This window comes from Muscardinus avellanarius, assembly GCF_963383645.1.
Source record: "Muscardinus avellanarius genome assembly, chromosome: 1".
In the NCBI taxonomy this organism is placed as follows: domain Eukaryota; kingdom Metazoa; phylum Chordata; class Mammalia; order Rodentia; family Gliridae; genus Muscardinus; species Muscardinus avellanarius.
Genome location: NC_137786.1, coordinates 67,774,529 through 67,795,700, shown reverse-complemented (window position 1 = coordinate 67,795,700; position 21,172 = coordinate 67,774,529). Strand labels below are relative to the sequence as shown.

Here is a 21,172-nt window from a genome sequence, read left to right as displayed (position 1 = left end):
TAGGGGGAAGGCTTTAAGAATATTTGGGCAACAAAAACATCCCAGTTTGCTTGGGCTATATCCAGGGAAGTGTTTGTGGCAAACAAATGTTGAAGAGTGGAAGGTGGTATATCTAACACAACTACCATCCAGATGGGATACAGAATGCAGTATCCAATGTGTATATATAATTACTTTGGTACTTCATGTTCATTGAGAGAACCTCTCTCTCTTCTTTGATTTAACACAAATTCAATAATTTTGACTAGTTGCTGTTATGAGTAGGGCTCACAGGCTTTGGAAAAGGACTCCTTTGCAGTAGGTGAAATGTCTAGTAAATGAAACATACAGCCTCTCCCCGCTCTCCAGATGCTGACTGGCACCCAAAGGTTTAGAAGAGTGAAGAAGCAGCAACAGGTCTATTTAAACTAATTTCAGATTTGCTTTAGCATAATGTCCTCCTTGCCTATGACAGGGCAAAGATAATGAATATAATTTTCATCTATTAAAATCCCTGTACTTTTATTTTTAAGTCTGTCTTCTTTACCTTGCAAATTAACTGACAGCAACTGAGAAGGAATTGTGGAGCTGGTGGAAATGAGCCCTGAGTCAGCTCAGACAATAGCTCCCCACTCTGCCCCAGCTGGGCCAGGCTTTTAGCATCAGACTCAGCTAACATGAAACAGGATCTCAGTCATTTGGCTAAAAAGGCTGAAGAATGCCATAAAGCCACAGGGGACAAGTAACATTTCCTTCTCCAATACAGAATTTCTCAGACCACCTGCATGACACTCACTTGGCAGTATTTGCTCATGAATGCATTTGTGTAACTGTATTGTGTATATTTATAGGGCACAAGGAGACGTTTTGATATGTGTGTGCGCTGTGGAATGATTAAATGGAGCTAATTAACATATCTGTCACTCAGTTGTGTGTGTGTGTGTGTGTGTGTGTGTGTGTGTGTGTGTGTGGTGAGAACACTTAAAATCTACTCTTTCAGCAATTTTCAAGCCTACAGTGTATAATTATTAACTCTAGTCATCATGCTGTATAGTAGATCTCTGCAACTTCTTTCTTTTTTCTAACTGAAATATTGTGTGTCCTGCACTTCCCCAGCCACGGCCCCAGCCCCTGGTCACCACCGTTCTGTACTTTACTTTTACGAGTCTGACTTTTTCAGATTCCGCATATTAGTGAGATCATGCAGCATTTGTCTTTCTGTGTCTGGCTTATTTTATTTAACACCGTGACCTTCAGGTTCATCCATGTTGTTACAAAGAAACCCAGAGTTTCTGAGACTGATTATTTAAAAAAAAGTGCTAACCCAGACACACTGACTCTGAACAGGAGCCGAGAAGCTTCTAGCATCATCGGCACCCTGGCACAGTGGTCAAGGGCCACTGAGTTCATAGAAATTCCCAAGTGTCTGCACTCAGCTGCTCCCCCGCTCACCTGGGGGACTCCCATGTCCTGCAGCAGCAGTGGCGATCGCAAAAGCAGAAGCCGGCGAAACAGAGCAGTGGGTGTTGTCAGCTGTCTGTCCTGGTTATTTAAAAAGAAAGGAAAGAGAGAGAGGTGAGGCGGTGGAATGTGATTCTAAAATAAAAATCATCACCTTTATTCTTACACTGTGGTTTGGCCAGATACCCTGTACTGTCCCTACTAACAGGCAAATAACAAGATTGTACGTAATTCCACTCTAGGTATATGACCAAGAGAGATGAAAACATACAACCACACACAAAATAAAGCAAAAACCAAAAAAAAAATTATATATACAAATTTAAAGAAGCATTGTTCACAATAGCCAAAAAGTACAAGCAACCAAATGTCCATCAACTGATGAAGAGCTAAACAAAAACAAGGGTATATTTTTCAGCCACAAAAAAGAATGAAGTTGTGATATACATGCTACAATATGGATGCATCCAGGAAACATTAATAGGAAAGAAGCCAATCGCAAAAGGGCCCCTATTGTCTGACTCCCATTATATTAAATGTCCAAAATAGGTTAATACATACAGAAGGAAAGTAGATTTGTGGTGACAGGGGTGGGGAAAGACAGGGATAGAGTGGACACCGATGGGTATAGGGTTTCTTTTTGGGTGATAAAAATGTTTTAGAATTAAATAGTGGTTATGATTTTCTGATCTTGTGGATACATAAAAATATTAAACTCTACACTTTCAAAGGGTGAATTATATGGTTTGTGATTATATCTCAATATAAAAATATTTTTTAAAATATTATAAATCACTTATTGACAGAACATCCTTTTCAAAACACCTTTAAAAGTAGGGATGGGTGAAGCACAGCCCTTCTAAGAATGGAATTGGGTGTGCTTGCAGATACCAGCAAAAGCCACGTCCTCTCGGCATCTGCATTATTGTTATTCATGCAGTCCATAGGCAGAATCTCAAAGTGAGAAATAGCCCCGAGAGAAGGTGTGGTCGCTGGCCGAAAGTACTCTCCACTTTTAGATATTCTTTCATAACTATTATTCTTCTAGTATTCTTTTAACTCTCCACATGAATTGCTCCGGTGGTGTAAGATCAGGACTGTGAGAGAAACTGAGTCCGTGGAAAATAAAATTTCTGGTAATTTGTCCAAACCTCTAAATGTCCTTGGCTTTGTTCAGATGGAAAAAGAACTTAGTTAGAGATCAGATGCAGTGGTAGCGTTCCAGTCAGTAATTACAAACGCAGATTTCCTCTCAATCTCTGACCTTCAACCTAATTACTAACTAACCTAGAGGGGGAGGCGACCCAATGCCTCCATTTACCTCTCTTTGTGATCCTGCCCAGATACAGGAAGACAAACGTTGGGTGTAACATCAAAGCAACCCAGTTTATGAGCAACTAATACTGCCCAATACAATGGAGCTGAAGGCTAGGAAGATTCTTGACCTTTACACCCAGTATGAGCCCTGCCCGAGATGGGAGGGGCGCCACGTGGCTCAGGAAAGGATATTGCAAAGGGTCTGGGACAGGAATATGGATTATTTATAAGATGAATAGGTTTCTAATAAGCCTATCATTTGGAGAAAAGTGTTTCACAGCTAAGGAAGTATATCTGACAACTAAATCTAAATACTACATGGTATTTTTGGTGTTTGTCTGCCAAACTGTGTTGTGAGTTTGCTTAAGATTTCAGATTTTAGAGGGCAAGGCGGCAACACCTGGAAGAACTTTTTATCACATCCACCTGAATCGCCACATCCCCCCACGCTTGCCATACAGACTGAGCCCAAAAGATGGAAAGTTCCAAGAAAGTTAAAGAAGATTCCCCGAAAAGCCTCCAAGCCTTGGGCGTGCCTGTTTCTTCTGGAAGATTGCCCTTTGGAACTGCTTGTCTGCAAGATCAGGGAGAAGATCTGGAGTTAATCTCTTGAAAGCCAAAAGCCAGCTGAAAGCCGGACTAGTTTTTTTACCTTTGTTTACATGTCATTCACTATTGTTTCACAGTGATTGCATTCACTTCCTTTTCTCTTATTATTAACTCTACTGGTGAAGGGTATAAATTTTTCGGGGTTCTTGTAATAAAGTGTCATTAGCTCAAAAGGCTCTCGTCCATATCAGATTCTTTCCAAGAGTGCTGTCATTAGAGACTTATAGAAATTTAGTCCCTAAAAGGGAAAGAATCACTGCAGATAAGAGGCTGCAGCATTTCACTCTGTCCTTCCCCATCTTTGCTGAGATTCTCGGTCGTGAGTGGACTCGCGCCCCGATTGGACTGAATTGGCCTTCGGCAGGTGCTGACCAGCCTGGGTGGCCCCTTTGATGTCTCAGCCAGTATTTGATACTGTTGATGCCAAACTCACCATTTTTCTCCCTTAAACTGTGATTCTGACCTGAAGAGTTTTTTTATTAGTCTGCTCCTGAAGCTATACAGTCATTCATCAAGCAAACAAAGAAGCAAACCCCTGCCTCACACGCCCAAGCATGGAAGCAACAGGCAAGTAGAGAGATGGACAGGCAGAACATCCACCAGACAGTGAGAAAACACATGATGCTTATCACAGATCATAGTCTCCCTCCTGTGTTCCTAGGTCACTATCATCAAAGTGATGTCAGGGAAGAAATACAGGGCTTAGTTAATCTACAAAGATGATGATAATGTCCATAAAAATGCAAATTGAAATCTTTATTTTCAAATATACAATATGAAAAGAGGATGTAAAACAGGGCTCTAATTATCGTAATAAATTGAACATCATAAATGCTTGCCTTGGTAGAGCAGCATTGCTTCCACGGGCTTTGATCCTAAACTTTCCAGGTTGCAATAACCTAAGAGGGTCTGAGTCTGTCCTATATACATATGATGGTCCAGGAAGTTGCCAAGGCCTGGGTTGACTAAGGTTCTAAGTATAGTAGAAAGATTTGGCTAATGCCTTACTAGTCCTATGACAGGACAGGAAAGCCTAACTTCATTGACCAGAACTGTCTTGAGCGAAAGAAAAAGGAAGCATTTCAGAACTATTATTTGCCTATATTTATTTGAACAGTGAGTGGGGACAGTGGGAAGATAAAAGACTTCTACCTTTTGTTTCGATTTCTTTTTCCTCCAATTAGAGGGACTATCTTCTGTTCCTCCCCCAAAACTTAGGGATCCTATGTTAAAATTTTTATAGTTATATATTGAGAAAGCCGGTTTCTGCCAATAGCAAATATGATGGGGTCCCATGCAACCTGACCTTATTTTAGAGAGAATAGTGTTATTAATAAAGTCCCCAAATTGTGGTATCTTAGATGAGCCTATTTATATAGACTACACTTGGACTCATGGTAAGAAATTAGAATCTGGGCATATCTTGCTAAAACTGGCACTGGGATTCTTCAACCAGCCCTCCTGTAAGGACAGGCCTTCTGATTCACATTATTCCACACGAAATGCAATGCTCAGATGATGGCCCCAAAGAAATATCAATCAGACTGATGACATATTCTCAAATCACTTACTTTTTCCACACTTTGATTCTATGGTAACATTTGCTTCCAATTAATTTATATAACCAAGACTAAAGGTCTTTGGGGAATGAGACAGTGATGCAAAGGAAAGATCCATAAGTCACTTTTCACTTTTCCATCTCTGAGTCGGGGGCTGAGCTCTCACCTCCGGGCTGGCGATAGCGGAGGTGACGCGGAGTGGAAGGCGATCTGCAAGGTGACAGTTCGGTGGCGTCTGCTGCCGGGGAGCTCTCCGGTCCTGCTCGATCTGCTGGGGCAGACTCCAGGACTGCTGCTGGAAAACGGCAGGAATTTTAACAACGAGGCTATGAATTCAAGAGCTTCTTATCAATAGCATACATGGAAATTCAAAGGTTCATTATGGATCATAAGCATTTCATGTTAGTCTACATTTTTAGAGAGCTTTAATATGAAATCATATCATTCCTTCCAATGGAATGCTAATGACACTGCATCTAAAGACAGGTCTTCTCTAATCATGTCATGCTGACCTGTTGAGCTGGCTGACCCTGGCTGGCCTTGGCCAGCCCTGTCCAATGCAAGAGCAGAAGTTAAAAAGAACTGCGAGTGTACCGTGGATCCCCTGCCTTCCAGAATAATTTGGCTTTTTTTTCCCTTTATCTCTCCCTTCCTTCCTTCCTTCCTTCCTTCCTTCCTTCCTTCCTTAGGCTGAACCCAGGGGCATTTTACCTCAGAGGTACACTCTAGCCCTATTTTATTTTTTATTTTGAAACACTTAGGCCCTCCCTCACTAAGTTGCTGAGGCTGGCCTTGAACCTGCAATCCTCCTGTTTTAGCCTCCCACATACTGGGATAACAAGCATGTGCCACCGTTCCGGGCTGATTTGGCTTTCTTGAATTGGAGAAAGAAGGTCTTTTCAGATTATAAACCAGACTGAGATTAAAATCAGGACACACAATTTCCTTGCCTGGGCCAGTTTCTCCCTTAAGGCAACCACAGTTTGAATCTCTGCTAATATCCCCCACCCCAGGAAGCTCTGGGGGGCTCTTGGGAATTTAGAACTGTACTGTCCAAGGTGGTAGCTCCAACCAAATGTGACTGTGTAAATTTATATTAATTAAAATTAAGATATTACTTCCCTTTCCCACTTGAACTAGCCACAGTGCACTGCTCAGTAGCCACCTGTGGCTAGTGGTTACAGTGTTAGACAGCACAGATATAAAGCATCCCCATCCTCTCAGAAAGTTCCACTGGGCAGCTCTACGCTAGAGCTCAGATCGGCAAGAAGCAAGTGGAAAATTTTTAAGTGAATTGTTGAGAGAGTTTAAGATAACCTGAGCCTCTTTGCTGCAGCTAACATTCCAAGAATGAGACTTATCACTCTGGGGCTACTGCTAATGATATTTCTATAACCCTTTCACCAGCTTCACCAGATAAAGCTATGACTTTCTATATGTTCTTCTAAGAAAAAACATTGCTAAATGACTAATAAGTGTCCAACAATTCTTCCATTTCTCTTTCCATGGGCTTTTCATTAGTTCCTGCTGACTAAAGCTGAATATCACCCTTACTAATTTTCACTTAGCCTGGTCAGTGACTCTTTTTTTATTCCATTCAAGATTTCTCAACAGATTTTACAAAATCCCTAATGACTTCTAAAACGCTATTTTTACACTTGCATGTGATTTGCTCCCTTAGAAATATAGCCATAATTTTAATCTTTTCAAACTCAAAGGAGCTGGGGAGGGGAAATGGTTAGAATCTTTCCTTGAATGATATAATTATAGTAAAGCTGGCAACGATGCAAGATGCAGACAAAAAAATCTGTGCTTAGCTGTTAGTTTTATTATTTTCTAAATAGCTCCATCAAAACTCAGTAATGGGAGGCATCTGCTCTATAAGAGCAAGCAGAATATCAAATGCACGTCGTTGGTTCGATTCAACCATTCATTCACTCATTCATTCATCTGAGGCCAAAGGGGAAAAAAATTTAGTTGGCAATATTTTAAATTTTAAAGAGCTGGAAAGGACCCCAATAACCTGAAAGAGCAGGAAAGCAAAGAAAAAGAATGATAATGTAAGCTCACAGGCACCCACAGGGAGTAGAAACCATGCCAGCACAGTGGGGTGGGAAGCATTTCCTTCTGGCTTGCTCACTTTCAATCAAGCTCCATGCTTTGCCTGCAGGATGAGTGGGTAGATGTGGGCTCAAAACAAATACTAAAATGGGGAGCACTTTCAGCCCAACAGGCAGGCAATTTTCAAACTAAGAACACTGAAACAGACACTGGTGCTGGGGTCTGCACAGCCACACGTAGGCTGCACTGCCGGGATCTGAGTGAACACCAGTTGGGTCAGGCCCAATACAGTGTCTGTGTGTCTGTGTGTCTGTGTGTCTGTGTGTCTGTGTGTGTGTGTCTGTCTGTCTGTCTGTCTCTCTCTCTCTCTCTCTCTCTCTCTCTCTCTCTCTCTCTCTCTCTCTCGCCTGGCAGTGGTTTTCATTGAGAATCAATCATTGGGTGGTATCTGAATCAGGCTGATACTTGCTTTTTAGAAATACCCAGGTGGATATTTCTAAAGAAGGTGGGAAGTGCTTGGTATTTGGAAGGAAGGGACCAGGTGAATGTTGGGTGAGCCTGAAACAGATTTGGAGTAGGTAGGGGTAAAGTTGAACTGCATTACTATTTCCCTAAGAAGTCCATTGCTTTGCTCATTCTGAGGGATATTTCCTGTTCTCTCCCTTCATGCCACTTGAAGTTCTCTTGCCAGAAAGTATTGCGAGGCTCGTATCATCACTGCAATGACAACAGAACCAGACAAAGGACACTAGCATTTTTCAAAGAGCATGCTCCAAAACTGCCCAGGCAAAAAGCAGTGAGAGAGACCTGTGGCCTCGGGATGGACCTCATGGGAACACTGACATTACACAATGAGATTGTGCGGGCTTGTATCCTAAAGCAAAAAGCAGAAAACTCATACAGTCTTGGCGTGGAATTCTTATTCAAGTTTGCCAACTCTTTTAACTGTCAACATTATACAGAGAACATTCAAGCATCTTTCAAATTAAAGACAGATCAGCATCTCCCTTTTCTTTGCCAATGGGGATTTTCAAGACTAGACATCAGGGTTTCCAGAGCATCACACACACACACACACACGCACGCACGCACGCACGCACGCACACGCACACGCACACGCACACGCACACGCACACGCATGCATGCATCCACAAACACATTCACATGCATGTTGAATTTTCACACTGACATTGAAGTGTTCATCTATGACTTCCCGCAGGGTTTTCCCATATTGGTTTTCACCCGCATGCACACACACAAGCATACACACATGCATGCATGCATACACACACACGTGCATACACATGCACATGCATGTTGATTTTCACACTGACACTGAAGTGTTCATCAATGACTTTCCTAAAGTTGTTTCATGACCCTTACCAAAGAAGAATAAAGGAAAAAAACAAATATAAGATTCCTTTGTTTTATCTACTCAGAAAAATGCCAACGACCCACCATGATCCTCATCTTAATTCTAAGGTTTTTATTCACAGTGTCGTCTTTGCTGAGTCTCAACAGCAAGGAAAGATGCACTGTACCACCAATCAATTCCTGGCTTCCAAGATGATATGCATCATGTAAATGATCACATCCCTGTCTTTATTCTGTCAGCTGAGAAACTTGGAACTGAAGTAGGGGCACTCCAGGGACTGCAGAGGGCCACTCTACTGTCTTTATATAACCTTTTTCTTTTTATTCGCATTGTCTGATTTACTTATCTACTTTATTTTATTTTATCTGATTTTATTTTTCTGTTGTTGTTGGGGATGTGAAGGGAGGGTACAGGAAGTTGAACCCAGGAGCATTCTACTTCCAAGCTATACCTCCAGCCCTATTGTATTCCTTTAAGTTTTGAAACAAGGTTTCACTAAGTTGCAGAGGGCCTCACTAAGTTTCTAGGGCTGACTACGAACCTGTGATCCTTCTTGTCTCAGGCTTCCAAGTACTAGAATTACAAGCATGGGCCACCATGCCCAACTTAATTTTTTATTTAGAAACAGGCTCTCTCTTGCTGAGTTGCTAAGAGTCTCACTAAATTGCTTAGGCTGGCTTCCAACCTGTGATCTTCCTGCTCAGTTTCCCAAGTACTGGTCTGTACTGTGTGTCCCTTTGAACTATCACTTTAAATATCTTTAGGTGGCTGGGCGTGGTGGTGCACACTTGTAATCCCCGCGCTTGGGAGGCTGAGACAGGAGGATCGCGCTGGTTCAGAGCCAGCCTCACTGGCTTAAGAGACCCTCTTTTCAAATAAAAAAAATATAAAATAGGTCTGGGAGTGTAGCCCAGAGGTAGAAGGGCTTCCAGGAACCCCAGTACCATAAAAAAAAAAATCTTTAGGTATAAGATGGAAATAAATGCATTAAAAGAAATTAGAATAAATAACTACCTAAAGGAAAAAGAAATGATGATGTAAATAAATTAGAGTGAAGTGTTTAATGGAAGGATTAAAGATGGGGGTGATGGTAAAAATGAGAGCTAAGGGGAGATGTGTCAGTGGGTGAAGATACGTAAGAAGCCCAGGGAACAGAGGAACTGGCATCCCTGGAGTGGCTGGCTCTGTGGGCTTCAACAAGTGCCATAGGTGTCACCTGTACACAAACTTGGCCTTTCCCATCACCCAGCATGGGAGAACCCAGCACTTAACCATGACCTAGAACTGCAAAGTGAGATTTCTAACCTCTGAATGATTCAGATCAATGAACCCTTGAAGATATATTTCTCAATCACTTGTCTGAAGCAAATCCAGTGAGAAATAAGGACATGAGGCTTTTAACATTGGCTGTTCTGTAACATCAGGGGAACACCTTTATTCACAGGTGTTCTCTATCTGCTGGCTATAAGCCATCAACAGAGTCGCATGACAAGGCTCCCCAGCAGCCATTAGCTGTGTTTAGTGACCCACCCCTGTCCAACAGAGGCACGACAGGTGTTTGCAGCCTTTGTCAGCATTTTCCCCTTGGAGCCTGATCCAGTTTTCTCTCATTTGTCTGGATCTCCTCATGCAGTGATCTGAACGTGTCTCCCCAAGTTCATGTGTTAGAAGCTTAATCTCAATACAACTATGTTGAGAGGTGAGACTTCTAGGAAGTGATTAGATCATGTGAGAGCTGCCCTAATGAAAGCATTAATGCCTAATGAAAGCATTAATTATAAAAGGATGAATTTGGGCTCCTTTCCTCTCTCTTGCTCATGTGATATCTTCTGCCATGTTTTCATGCAGTGAGACAGCCCTCGCTGTATGCTGGTACTTGCTCTTGGATCCCAGCCTCCTCCGCTGTGAGAAACTAAGTTCTGTTTACCATAAACAACTCAGCCTCAGATATTCTGTTATAGCAACCCAAAAATAGACTGATACCCTAAATCTAACATCCTTCCAGCTCTTGTTCCAAAGAAAACAACTCTTCAATTCTGCTTTACCCTAAACAGTATCAAGCAGGTATCATGATGTGGGCTTGGACCAATCCTACACACTGTGGGCTTCGGTTTTGAAGACCAGAGCTAGGGATGCTGGTGACCAAAACAGAACACTTCCTGAAAAAGTTCATGTGGAATATCTAGTCATATGTGCAATGGGCGGCTGGCCTGGGGACCACTAGCACTAGAACATGCATCTAGACTGTGATACAGAAAGGAATACATTTTGCTTTTTTACTAAATAAAAAAAATTAATGTCCATACCACTAAGCCTTGTCCAAAATGAAATGGAAACTCTGGGAAATTGTAAAAAAAGAAAAGACTCTCACATCATATTCATTAGAATGATCACTACAAAAAGACCCACTAGAAATATAGGTGCTAGTGAACATGTGAACTTTGTGGGCAGCAAAATGGTAGAGCCACTAAATGAAAGAGTGGAGGTTTACTCCATGCTAGCGATTCCTAAGGGTTAGAATCAGGGTCTGATCTCTAGGATGTCAACAGGGCAAAAGCTGCCCCTTTAGTAGCAGTGATGTCTCTGGCACTTGGAAATGGCCGTCACCCCCAGAGAGAACCACTAGCCCTTGGCTCATGTGTCCTCTTTGCCCAAAAAATGGCCCAAGTCCTCCCTGCAACTCACATGTCTATTTCTCCCAGGTGGTATCAAAAACACTTTCTGATTCTGCTAGGTCAGAGATGATCTTCCTGGCCTTTTAGCTTCCGTAGCACTCCTGTCTGTCCTTATACCACCTGCCTTCGTGGGTGTGTCTATATTATTCATATAACTAGAATAAAAGGGCAGGAACCAACCTATTTACCATGTACTACCTTTATGGACTGTGGAGCATAGATGGTACACAAAAGAGACTCTCTCAATGTCTGTCTGTCTCTTTGTCTTTGTCTATGTCTGTCTCTCTGTCTCTCTTTTTGTACTAGAGATTGAACTCCAGGGGTTTCTACCTCTGAGATACATGCCCAGTTGCTTTTTTTAAAAAATTTTACTTGTTTATTTTTAAAACAACTTCTCACTAAGTTGCCAACACTAGCCTTGAACCTGTGATCCTCCTGTCTCAGCCTCCCTAGTACTGGAATGGCAGGCATACACTACCAAGTCCGGCTCCTCCATAACTCTTGAGCAGACCTTACCACAACTGAACCACAAGAGATCTCATTACAGACCCAAGAGCAACCATACCACAGCCTCAGAGCCGCTAACATCTGATGTGAAATTCTCATTCTTAAAGCTCTTCCAACTCAAAAGAATATGAGTTCTCATAGTTTCCTATTTGTTGCGATCCAATAAAGGAGGAGAAAGAACATCTGGCATCCTGGGATCCTCTGTACTTCCCAGGCCACTGGCTCCAGAGCAGAATTGAGATCAGCCCCCCAGATCATTCCCTCTGCGGGGCCCCCAGCGCCGGGGCTGGGTGGAACCCCAGATGCACTCGTCAGTTCATATACCGCCTTATTATATCTGAGAAGAATCCATCATGATTTTGCTGAAGCTTGTTGTTCTAATGACTTTTTAATTATCTTCCCCCTTTCCTCCTCCTTAGTTGCTAACTTGTCAATTTAAACAATTTCTTGTTAAAAAGGGTGCTGCTGTCGATGATGACAGCCACTCCAGTTAAAATTCCATTAAGTACTTCACTCGGGAAGCTTGTTTGAATGATCTGAGTGAGAAAGCACACAGAAGAAAAAGCTGGAGGGGTAGGAAGGACTGTACTTCTGTCTGGGTGATCACCCTTGAAATCTGGACACTGTCTGATTTGTAGCTCAATCTTTATGTTATCAATAAATCTGTTAAACACTAAGAAAAAAATTTCATAGCTAATTTTGGCTGTGAAACCATGTTTATATTCATCACAGAAATGCAAGGGCTTAAAAGCAACAGGATCACCTCCTCTAACCCCCACATTGTATCAAGCGGAGGAAGAGAAGTTGACACACTAGAGGACCCTAAATCAGTTCACCCAGTGTTTAACCCTTTCCCTTCCTCCCTTTCTTCCTTCCTTCATTTTGTGATACTTGGTATTGAACCCAAGGGCATTCTACCTCTGAGCTACACCCCAGCTCTATTTTGTTTTGAAACAAGTCTCACTACATTGGCATGTGCTGGCCTCAAAGCTATGATCCTCCTTTCTCAGCTTCTCAAGTACTTTCATTCATTCACCTAACAACAACAAAAACTTCCCTAGACCAGGCATTAGCCAAGGCACTGAGGATACAGAGATGAACAAGATAGACAAGATCACTGATCTCATTGAGCTTATATGAGGAAAGGCTGGCCAGGCAGAGGGGAGATCCAGAGAAAGGCCCTGAGGCAGAATAACCAAGGTGTTTCTGATACACAGAAACTAAATCAGTGTGACTGTCACCTAGTAGATGAGGGGCTTGGCGAGAGCCAGGACTGGAGAGGGACAGAGCACACAAGCCTCACAGGATCTAAAAGCTGGAAAATTTGAGCGTACATTATCCTAAGTGCAACAGAATGTCATTGGATATTTTGAGTAGAAAGCCAGGTGATCTAACCCACATTTTAAAGAAGTATTTTGGCTGTGAAGCATCACCCTCATGACTAAGCTAAAGAAGCCACCCTGAGCTCCAGAAAAGGTCATCCTAAGATGCACAGGCTGGAAACAGTCCAGGAGTCCAGGACAGACAACGGAGGCAGAGGGAGCTCTGAGGCCCGTGCTCATGGATGCAGGTCCAAGCAGCCTACCTCTTCTCAAAGCACCATGGTAGGCTCTTGACCAATCAGCCTTAAACCAAATTCCAAGAACCTGGCACTAATATTATCCACATGTGCTATTTCTCCATCAACAACTGACTTCAACTACCCTTGGACTATGGGGGATGAGAACCACCAACTAACTCTGCTGTCTGTTCCACAAGGGCTGGAGGGAGCTACAAGAAAGGGAGAAAGCAGGCACTAGCAAAGTTGGGTGCGTGGTGTCGAGGTGCTGAGTAATACCTCTTTGAATACTTCGTTTTAGCTTGTTACACAGATCCATGCGGGGGTTATCTACATTCTCTTCTACAGATCCCGGGCTTTGCTCTGGAGAAGAGAGGCCTCTGCTAAGATCCATCGGTACTTTCCCAGTGTGCGGTGGTGGGGAGGCAGCGGGGCTGTGGGTGGTGGTGGTGGGGCTGCTGGAGGATGAGGATGTGGTCAGGTCCAAGGCTCCTATCCTTGAGTTCAAGGGGGAAGTCAAAGACAGCTTCCGGGCCCTCACTGGGGAGGACGTCCTGGACACTGCCAGCGGTGGCGGGGAAGAGAATTTACGACATAGACGCGGAGATTTTCCATCCACCAAGTGTTCACTTCTGTTGTTCTGACTGGTAGCAAAAAACAGTTCCAATGACCTAAAAGTAACAGCAAACACTGTTAACAGTCCGAAGCCAGGTGAAGGTAATGTCTGAGATGTCATTCAAGAATGTGCTCCCTACATTTCAAGGCCACAACCCCAATGCACGTCAAATGCTGGATTTTCCTTCATCCAAGTACTACCCGTGTAGCCCACGCTTGCCAAAGGAGCACACACACTTTTTAGGCCATGTCTGATCCCTCGCTACTAAAATGGAGCTTTAAAGACCAGCCGCACTGGTATCCTTGGGAGCTTAGCAGACATGCAGAACTGAGGCTCCACTCCACCCACCGAATCACTGTCATTTAATAAAGCACCCCCACCCCCGCTGATTCTTATGTATACTGAAGTTTGAAAAGCACAGTGTGAGAAGTGTATACATAAATTAAAAGTAATAGACAACTTCCACATAATCATGGAATAACCACAGGTACTCAGAGGTCTGGGGGCTCTCAACTTCTTCCCTGGGGAGCTCTCCCACGGGTAGGAGAGTTCAAAAGCAAGTCCAAAAGCAAGCTAGGAGCTGCTCTGAGGACCAGGAGGACAAATCCTGCTTACCTGACAGGGATGGAGGTGAAGGGCCTCTTGTAGATGTCGGAGAGCTTCGCCAGCACCACGGTGGCCGTGGTGAAGATGCGATAGGTGTGCAGGAAGGTGTTGAGGAAGTCGATGCTCAGGAAGCGCAGGTCAGTCAGCCGCTCCAGGAGGCGCTCCACGCTGGCGTAGCGGATCTGGGGCACTTTGCAGGAGTTGAGTGTTTTGCTGAAGCAGATGTCAGTGTCATCTTTATGAAGCCGAGCGTCAGACCTACGTGGGAAGCAGGGGCATGTTAACCTAACCAGGATGAGGCAGCTCCTCGTCCCCGGAGTGCTTCATGCTTGTGAACATGCGCTCGTGTCTGGGCTTTCCACGGCAGTCCATGGCAGACACCAATCGGACGCAGCTTCACAACAGCGGGCTCTAACAACACCAGGCAGATTTAGGAACATTTTATGCCACTATAACTTAGGAAAGCCAGAACTAATTGTGGAGGATGGAATGATAATTCATTTCACTGTGTGGCTTCTTTCTCTTTCTAGTGCGACCATGTTTTATTGCAAAGAAGAAATCAAAAGCCCTCTTTAGAAAGGAAATAAGCATCTCTTATGCCCTTAAAGCAGAATATCAGATGTGTGCTAGACAGCAGCAGTCGACAACACCACATACACTGAGGAGAAAAAGACATAGATATTATTGCTCTATAATTTAGTGGTATAATGTAATATATTAATTAATAAAATGTTTTGGTATTTTCCCCTCTAGAACTGGCTCTCTCATTTATCAGTTCTACTGTTTATTCTCCATGCTAACTTATTAATGTCTGTTCTTAATTATGCCCTTCCTACACTTTCCTATAGGCTAATTTGTCAATCTTTTCTTAACTTCTTGAACTGAAAGCCTGATTCACTTACTTCATTCTCCCTGTATTATTAATGTGTTTAGATTTTTCCAAATTCAATTTCATCCATAAAGTGTAGGTTTGACATGTTATGTTTTCATTATGCTTTCAATATTCTGCAGTACTAAAAACATTTTCATTAAAAAGTACTGGATGGGAGCTGGGCACGATGATGCATGCTTGTAATCCCAGTACTTGGGAGGCTGAGAGAGGAGGAACCAGGTTCGCCGCCAGCCCTCAGCTACTTAATGGGGTCCCCTGTAACTTAGTGAGATCCTGTTCCCAAATAAAGAATAAAAAATAGTGCTGGAAATATAGCTCACAGGTAGAATGCTCCTGGGTTCAATCCCCAGAACCCCCCTACACACACCCACACACTATATATAGGATGAAATATATTCCCCTAAACAATACCTACTGCTGCCACAGTGCAACGCCCTGCTTTTTTTCCATGCCGTGAAACCTCCCCTCTGGCTGCCTCCACCCCTCACCCTGAGGCTGCTGCACTGGCAGCCTCTCCAGCTGGACCACTCAGAGTGCCTGTGGCCTTCACTTCAGATTCTGAGTTCCCTTTAACAAAGTCCTGGATTTCACCACTTAATTAAAGGATATGCTACAGGGCCAGTGACTTTCAGTGAGCTAACTGCTTGCTAAGAATCAGTGGACTCGTTGCAAACACTCATAATTAGCCCTTTTGGCACTCGGAGGGATTTTAAATTATATATTTATTTTCCTTTGGATAGAAAGGGATCGATAGCTTGCTCTCAGAAATTTCCCAGCCCAAAGGATGCTCAGTGCGGGCGAAATCACTTCTTCTGCAGGTCTGAAAGAGCATTTTAAATGACCAGCTCACCCCCACTGAGGAACTGACTAAGGGTGACCTGTTTGCTTTTGCCACATTATTGATCTTGGATATATACAGTGCGTTTTGGAGATTGTTGAAAATAGCATAGCTCTTCCCCTACTCACTATGTGACTTTCAATCAATTTTGTTTTTTCTAGTTCTTAATTTTCTCATTTGTAAAAAGACCTGAGCCATTTTTTTAATCCATCAGTCCATCCCAAAGATGGCTGAGTGAAATAACTGCTTTTTCCCACATTGTTCCACCCCAAATCTCTATTTTCTAAGAAAGTGGAGGTCAAATATTATTAACAGAAAGAAAGCCTTTGTTAGATACCATTTAAAGAGATACTTTCACCTAAAAAAATTCACAATTTTGCATTCAAATCATAGTTTTGAGCTTTGCATCTTTTGACTATAATTAGTTTGTTCAAAACACTAGAAAAAAACTAATATGTTGCAGCCAGCATGAAATTAGATTAAACTAATTATGCCATTGTCCTTCAAATTTCTGATTACGTTTTCATTTTAAGAAAAGAAATTAAATATTATGAAATTACTTAATTTTCTTTTATTATGCTGAACAGGATCTAACTTTATTTCCTACGGGACTCCCAGAAAGATAGAATGTGTTACTTAAGCCTCCTATGATAATAGCAACTCCTTTTATGGTAAACACACAGAAAGTAACCATGAGAGATCAAAACCAAATCATCTCCTATAATTCCTAAGTTTTAAAAGAGAGTGCTGACAAAGTGTTAGCAATAACAAATGTCAATAACAAGACATAGCTACAATAGGATCATTTTTTCTTTTAACTCCAAAACACTTTTTTTTTTTTTCAAGGCATGTAGCCAAGGAAACAGATGCTCAGGGAAGCGGGAATATAGTTTACGGTATAATCAAGATGGCAAAAATCTCTTTCCTCTGACTGAGAAGAAGCATGCTCAGTGAGGCTGGGGAAACTAGAAGGAATGAACAGATGAAATTTTATGCTGCCTTAGGAATACACCTAGTATAGTATAGACAGCTTGCGTTCAACAGGAATTTCTTACAGCTCAAACTACAGGTTAGGACAGGAACTGAAATCTACTAGTTTAAGTATCACCTCTGTGTACCAAAAGCAAAAAAAAAAATCTTGGTCTGTATGAAAGTGGTTATGCCAGGGAGATTAGGTACAGATACTGGTAAAACCACCATGGTAGGGCACAAAAGATGCATTCAGGTACCAGCCACGACTGATCAGATACAAAACTATCATCATCATCATCATCATCATCATCATCATCATCATCATCACTGCTGCTACTACTACTGCTGTACTAGGAATTGAACCCAGGGTACTCTACCACTGAGCTACATTGCTGGTCCTTTTCATTTTTTGTTTTGTGACAGGGTTTTCCTAAGTTGTCAAGAATGGCCTCAAATTGTGATCCTCCAGCCTCAGACTCCCAAGTACTGGATTTACAGGTGTGCACCACCACAGCTGGCATTAACAATGTTTAAAGTCACAAAATGCATGTAGAGTAGATTGTACAGCTGTCCTGGGTCTTGGGGGTTTGTTATAATGTGGCTAAACTGTGTGACTCACATATTCTCTTTCATGGCAGTTGGACTTCATGGCTGTTTAACCTTCAAAAAATACTTCCAAAAAGAATAAAAATTACATGTATACATATATACATATCATTTTGTAAACCATTAAAATTAGAATCCCATGATAAAAAATTAAAAAGAATCCTAACCCAATTTTGTGTATTCAAAAATTAAGTTATACTCTGGACATTCTGACAATATTCCATACTTGTTCTGAATCCTAGCATCATATATTTTTAAGTAACCTGTTTTTTTAAAAAAAAAAAACTAAATTAAAAACCTAGAAAACTGAATCTAGAAGGAATCTTTGACCTGGGCCTTAAAAATGGTCTTTATCCAAATATTTCAAAATTTGACTAATAATCTGAGATTCTATCACTCTTCTATGAATTATTTTTTTTCTGTAGGAATTTTGGTACTAATATTAGATGCTCTACTTTCATCTGATACAACAAGGTCTCCAACTCATACCATTAGGATCGTGCTTTTCAGAAGAGGGAAATCATCCTTCTAAAGTTAATGATATTTATTGTCACAGCATAAAACATTCCAGCCTCAAAGTACCCACATAAGAAAGGCATGGAAGCCAGGCGTGGTGGCACACGCTTGTAATCCCCGCGCTTGGGAGGTGGAGACAGGAGAATCGCACAGGTTCCGAGCCTGCTGCACTGGCTTAAGAGACCCTGGTTCCAAATTTTAAAAAAAAGTATAGAAATAGGTCTGGGAGTGTAACCCGGAGGTAGAAGGGTTTCCAGGAACCCCAATACCACCAAAAAAAAACACATGGAAAACAAACACATTCTTAGTTTCAAATAACTTTTGTTTTAAAAGATATAAGCAAATTGGTTGTAAAAATTAATTTTACTCTTGGAATCTATAATGCAAATAACCAAAAGAATAAAAATAAGGAACAATTTGGTTCTCTTCAAAATACTCCCCAGACAATTTTTGAATTGGAAAATAAAGTACATGTGGAGACAAAAGTGTTAATACAGAGAGCTCTTGGAGAGTAGTTGATGTAACCTCTCATTTTAAATTAAAGTGTCTTTAGGGATCCCTTTAAATGACAGGATTGGCTTTACTGAGCCACATACAGCAGCCTCTAGGCCAAATCAGACACAGACAGTGAGGAAAAGGTACTGTGGCTATGCCAACTGACTCATGTTAGGCACATTCAAAATTTAAATGAATTTCTCTAGCTAAATCTGAGTAACCTGATCCATAACTGCTAGGAGGATGCCAAGTAAGTTACCCACACCTTGGTCCCCCTTCTGACCTTTGGACACATCTGGCTGTCACAACTTGAACGTTTTATATTGAACTTGAACCTCTTGATAGGATTTTGCCCTGAGTGAAGGAGTACATGAAAGTAAGAAGAGACCCTATTTTTCTATGCTATGAGTCAACAAACTATGAATCTGAAAAACCATCTTGATAGCCTTATTATCTATTACAGCACAATATGAATCATTGTATGATTGTCAAAAACATTATCAATAAGAAGCAAATTCCTATTGAAGCACTATTGTACACAAGGTTTTCCATTCTCTGCCAATTTGATCTTGATTAAAATGTGAGGGAAAGGATTAATTCACTTACTTAATCATATGTGGCACAGTAACTTTGGAATTTTCTTCAAACACTATAGTCATTAAACCATTACATCGTATATTGTCCACACACTGTGAAATTAAAGAATAGGCAATTAAAACCCACATAAAGTCTAAGCAGATATTATATTCACAGAAATGTTTATAGACAAAAAACAATGTAATTTCCCTCATGCACGCATGTTCTCTCTCTCTCATACACACACACACACACACACACACACACACACACACACCACCACCACCACCACCACCACCACCACCACCACCACCACCACGACCACCAGCAAGTAAATATTACACATTGAAGAACAGATTTAATTGTCACAGATCATAAGTGTGCATCAGTAAAATGCCTGAAAAATACCTGTGGAAAGATAGATGTGAAGGCTGTACATTCCCAGAATGTGTTTTCCAAGACTTCTAAACACTATATCACATCATCACAACTATCTTGAAACCCCAACAGGATTTGGGAGGTTTACTTCTTCTGACCTTGAGCGCCCCTGCTGTATTCCCATTATGCCACCAGGGGCGGTGTGGAGTAGCCAGATTAGAAATAGTGCCTTCCTTGGATAAAGTTATACTATCTCACTAGCCAGCTCTGTGCCCACTTCTCAGATATCTTTTTGCCAATAAATTCTCACATTTTACTAGTTTGTCTAGCAGTTTCTATTGGCACTGTGTTGGGTTGGTGAGGGGGAAGTGTGTAATTTCTTCAGTTTCTGGAACACTTAAAGCCCATAACATCTTTTTTTCTGAGTGGGGAATTTAGAAAGTTTTGCTAGTTTTCTTATAACTATGCCTTATCAATTTAAAATTTTCCTCTGTGATGACTCTGGGTTAGAGAAGAATTTATTTTGAATTACAAATATTCCTTTGGATAGAAACAGGAAAATAGGACTTCCAGGAAGATGGCGACCGAGAAAAGCGGGGCTTAAGAGCCCCGCTAACAACAAATCTCCATTACCACAAAATCAGCGCCTTTCATAGCCAGAAAACACCATCACCAGTGAAACAAAAAATCACCAGGCTCCAGAGAGAAAGCAGACTGAGAACAGAGCCACAGAGGAGATCCACCGGCCTCGCGCCCGAGGACGCGGCAGACGCGGCAGCAGCGCCATACTGCCGGAGGCACCGGCGAATTCACAGGACGGCTACAGCAAGCCGAGGTGAGCCACTGCGGAACAGCTAGGCGGGATTTCTCCACGCAGAGAGCATCTAAAGCTCCCAGTGGCCGAGCTCAGCACACGCTGCAGGGATTCAGAGTAGAAATCAAAATCAAGAAGAAAAACGCCAGCCCCATAGCCGAGGGCGTAGCAGTGGCGCCATATTGCCACCAGCGGCAGCAGCAGCGAATTCAGGGAGGCCAGTACAGCTACATCTGCGTACTCAAGAACAGTGAGTCAAATTGCGGGCCACAGAGGAGAAATCCCAGTACTAGACTCACTGGGACTTGACCCAGTGGGAGAGGGGCAGTGGCAGAGATATCACACCATAGGAGAACGTGCAACCTGGCACCCCCCACAGTCTAAAGCAGCCTCTATCGACTCCCTGGGTCGGAGACTCTGTGATAAAACCCAGTAAAGGAGTAGTGGGGTCTGAGATACTACTGACTCGAGATCCAGAACACCTTAAGGGAAGTCATAGTGACCCAAGGGAAGAACCCAGAGAAGGCACAAACATCGGAAATCATGGGAAAGAGGAATAATACTGGAGCAATTAATGCCCACAACCCCACAACATAGAACCCGATAAAACAGAAAATCAGAGATTTCTAGAAGATCAAATCAGGAAAATAACTGTAGAAATAATAGAGGTGCTTCGAAAAGAACTCAGAGAGAGCCAAAAAGAGATAAAGGATGCAATTAATGAAGTAAAGGCCTCAATTCAAAGCACAAACAACCGATTAG

General features: G+C 42.2%; 1 protein-coding gene across 1 annotated transcript in view; it reads right to left on the bottom strand.

Annotated features, from left to right (window-relative positions):
• The window catches only part of RASGRF2 (Ras protein specific guanine nucleotide releasing factor 2), a gene marked incomplete at both ends in the record, with an annotated part of 257,634 nt that overhangs the window by 90,257 nt on the left and 146,205 nt on the right, over nt 1-21,172 (bottom strand). Inside the window, 5 exons of the mRNA XM_080700448.1 lie at nt 1,432-1,521; nt 5,092-5,217; nt 13,381-13,772; nt 14,333-14,581; nt 19,249-19,331. Coding sequence (XP_080556574.1) covers nt 1,432-1,521; nt 5,092-5,217; nt 13,381-13,772; nt 14,333-14,581; nt 19,249-19,331 — 940 coding nt within the window. The remainder of the gene's footprint in view (nt 1-1,431; nt 1,522-5,091; nt 5,218-13,380; nt 13,773-14,332; nt 14,582-19,248; nt 19,332-21,172) is intronic.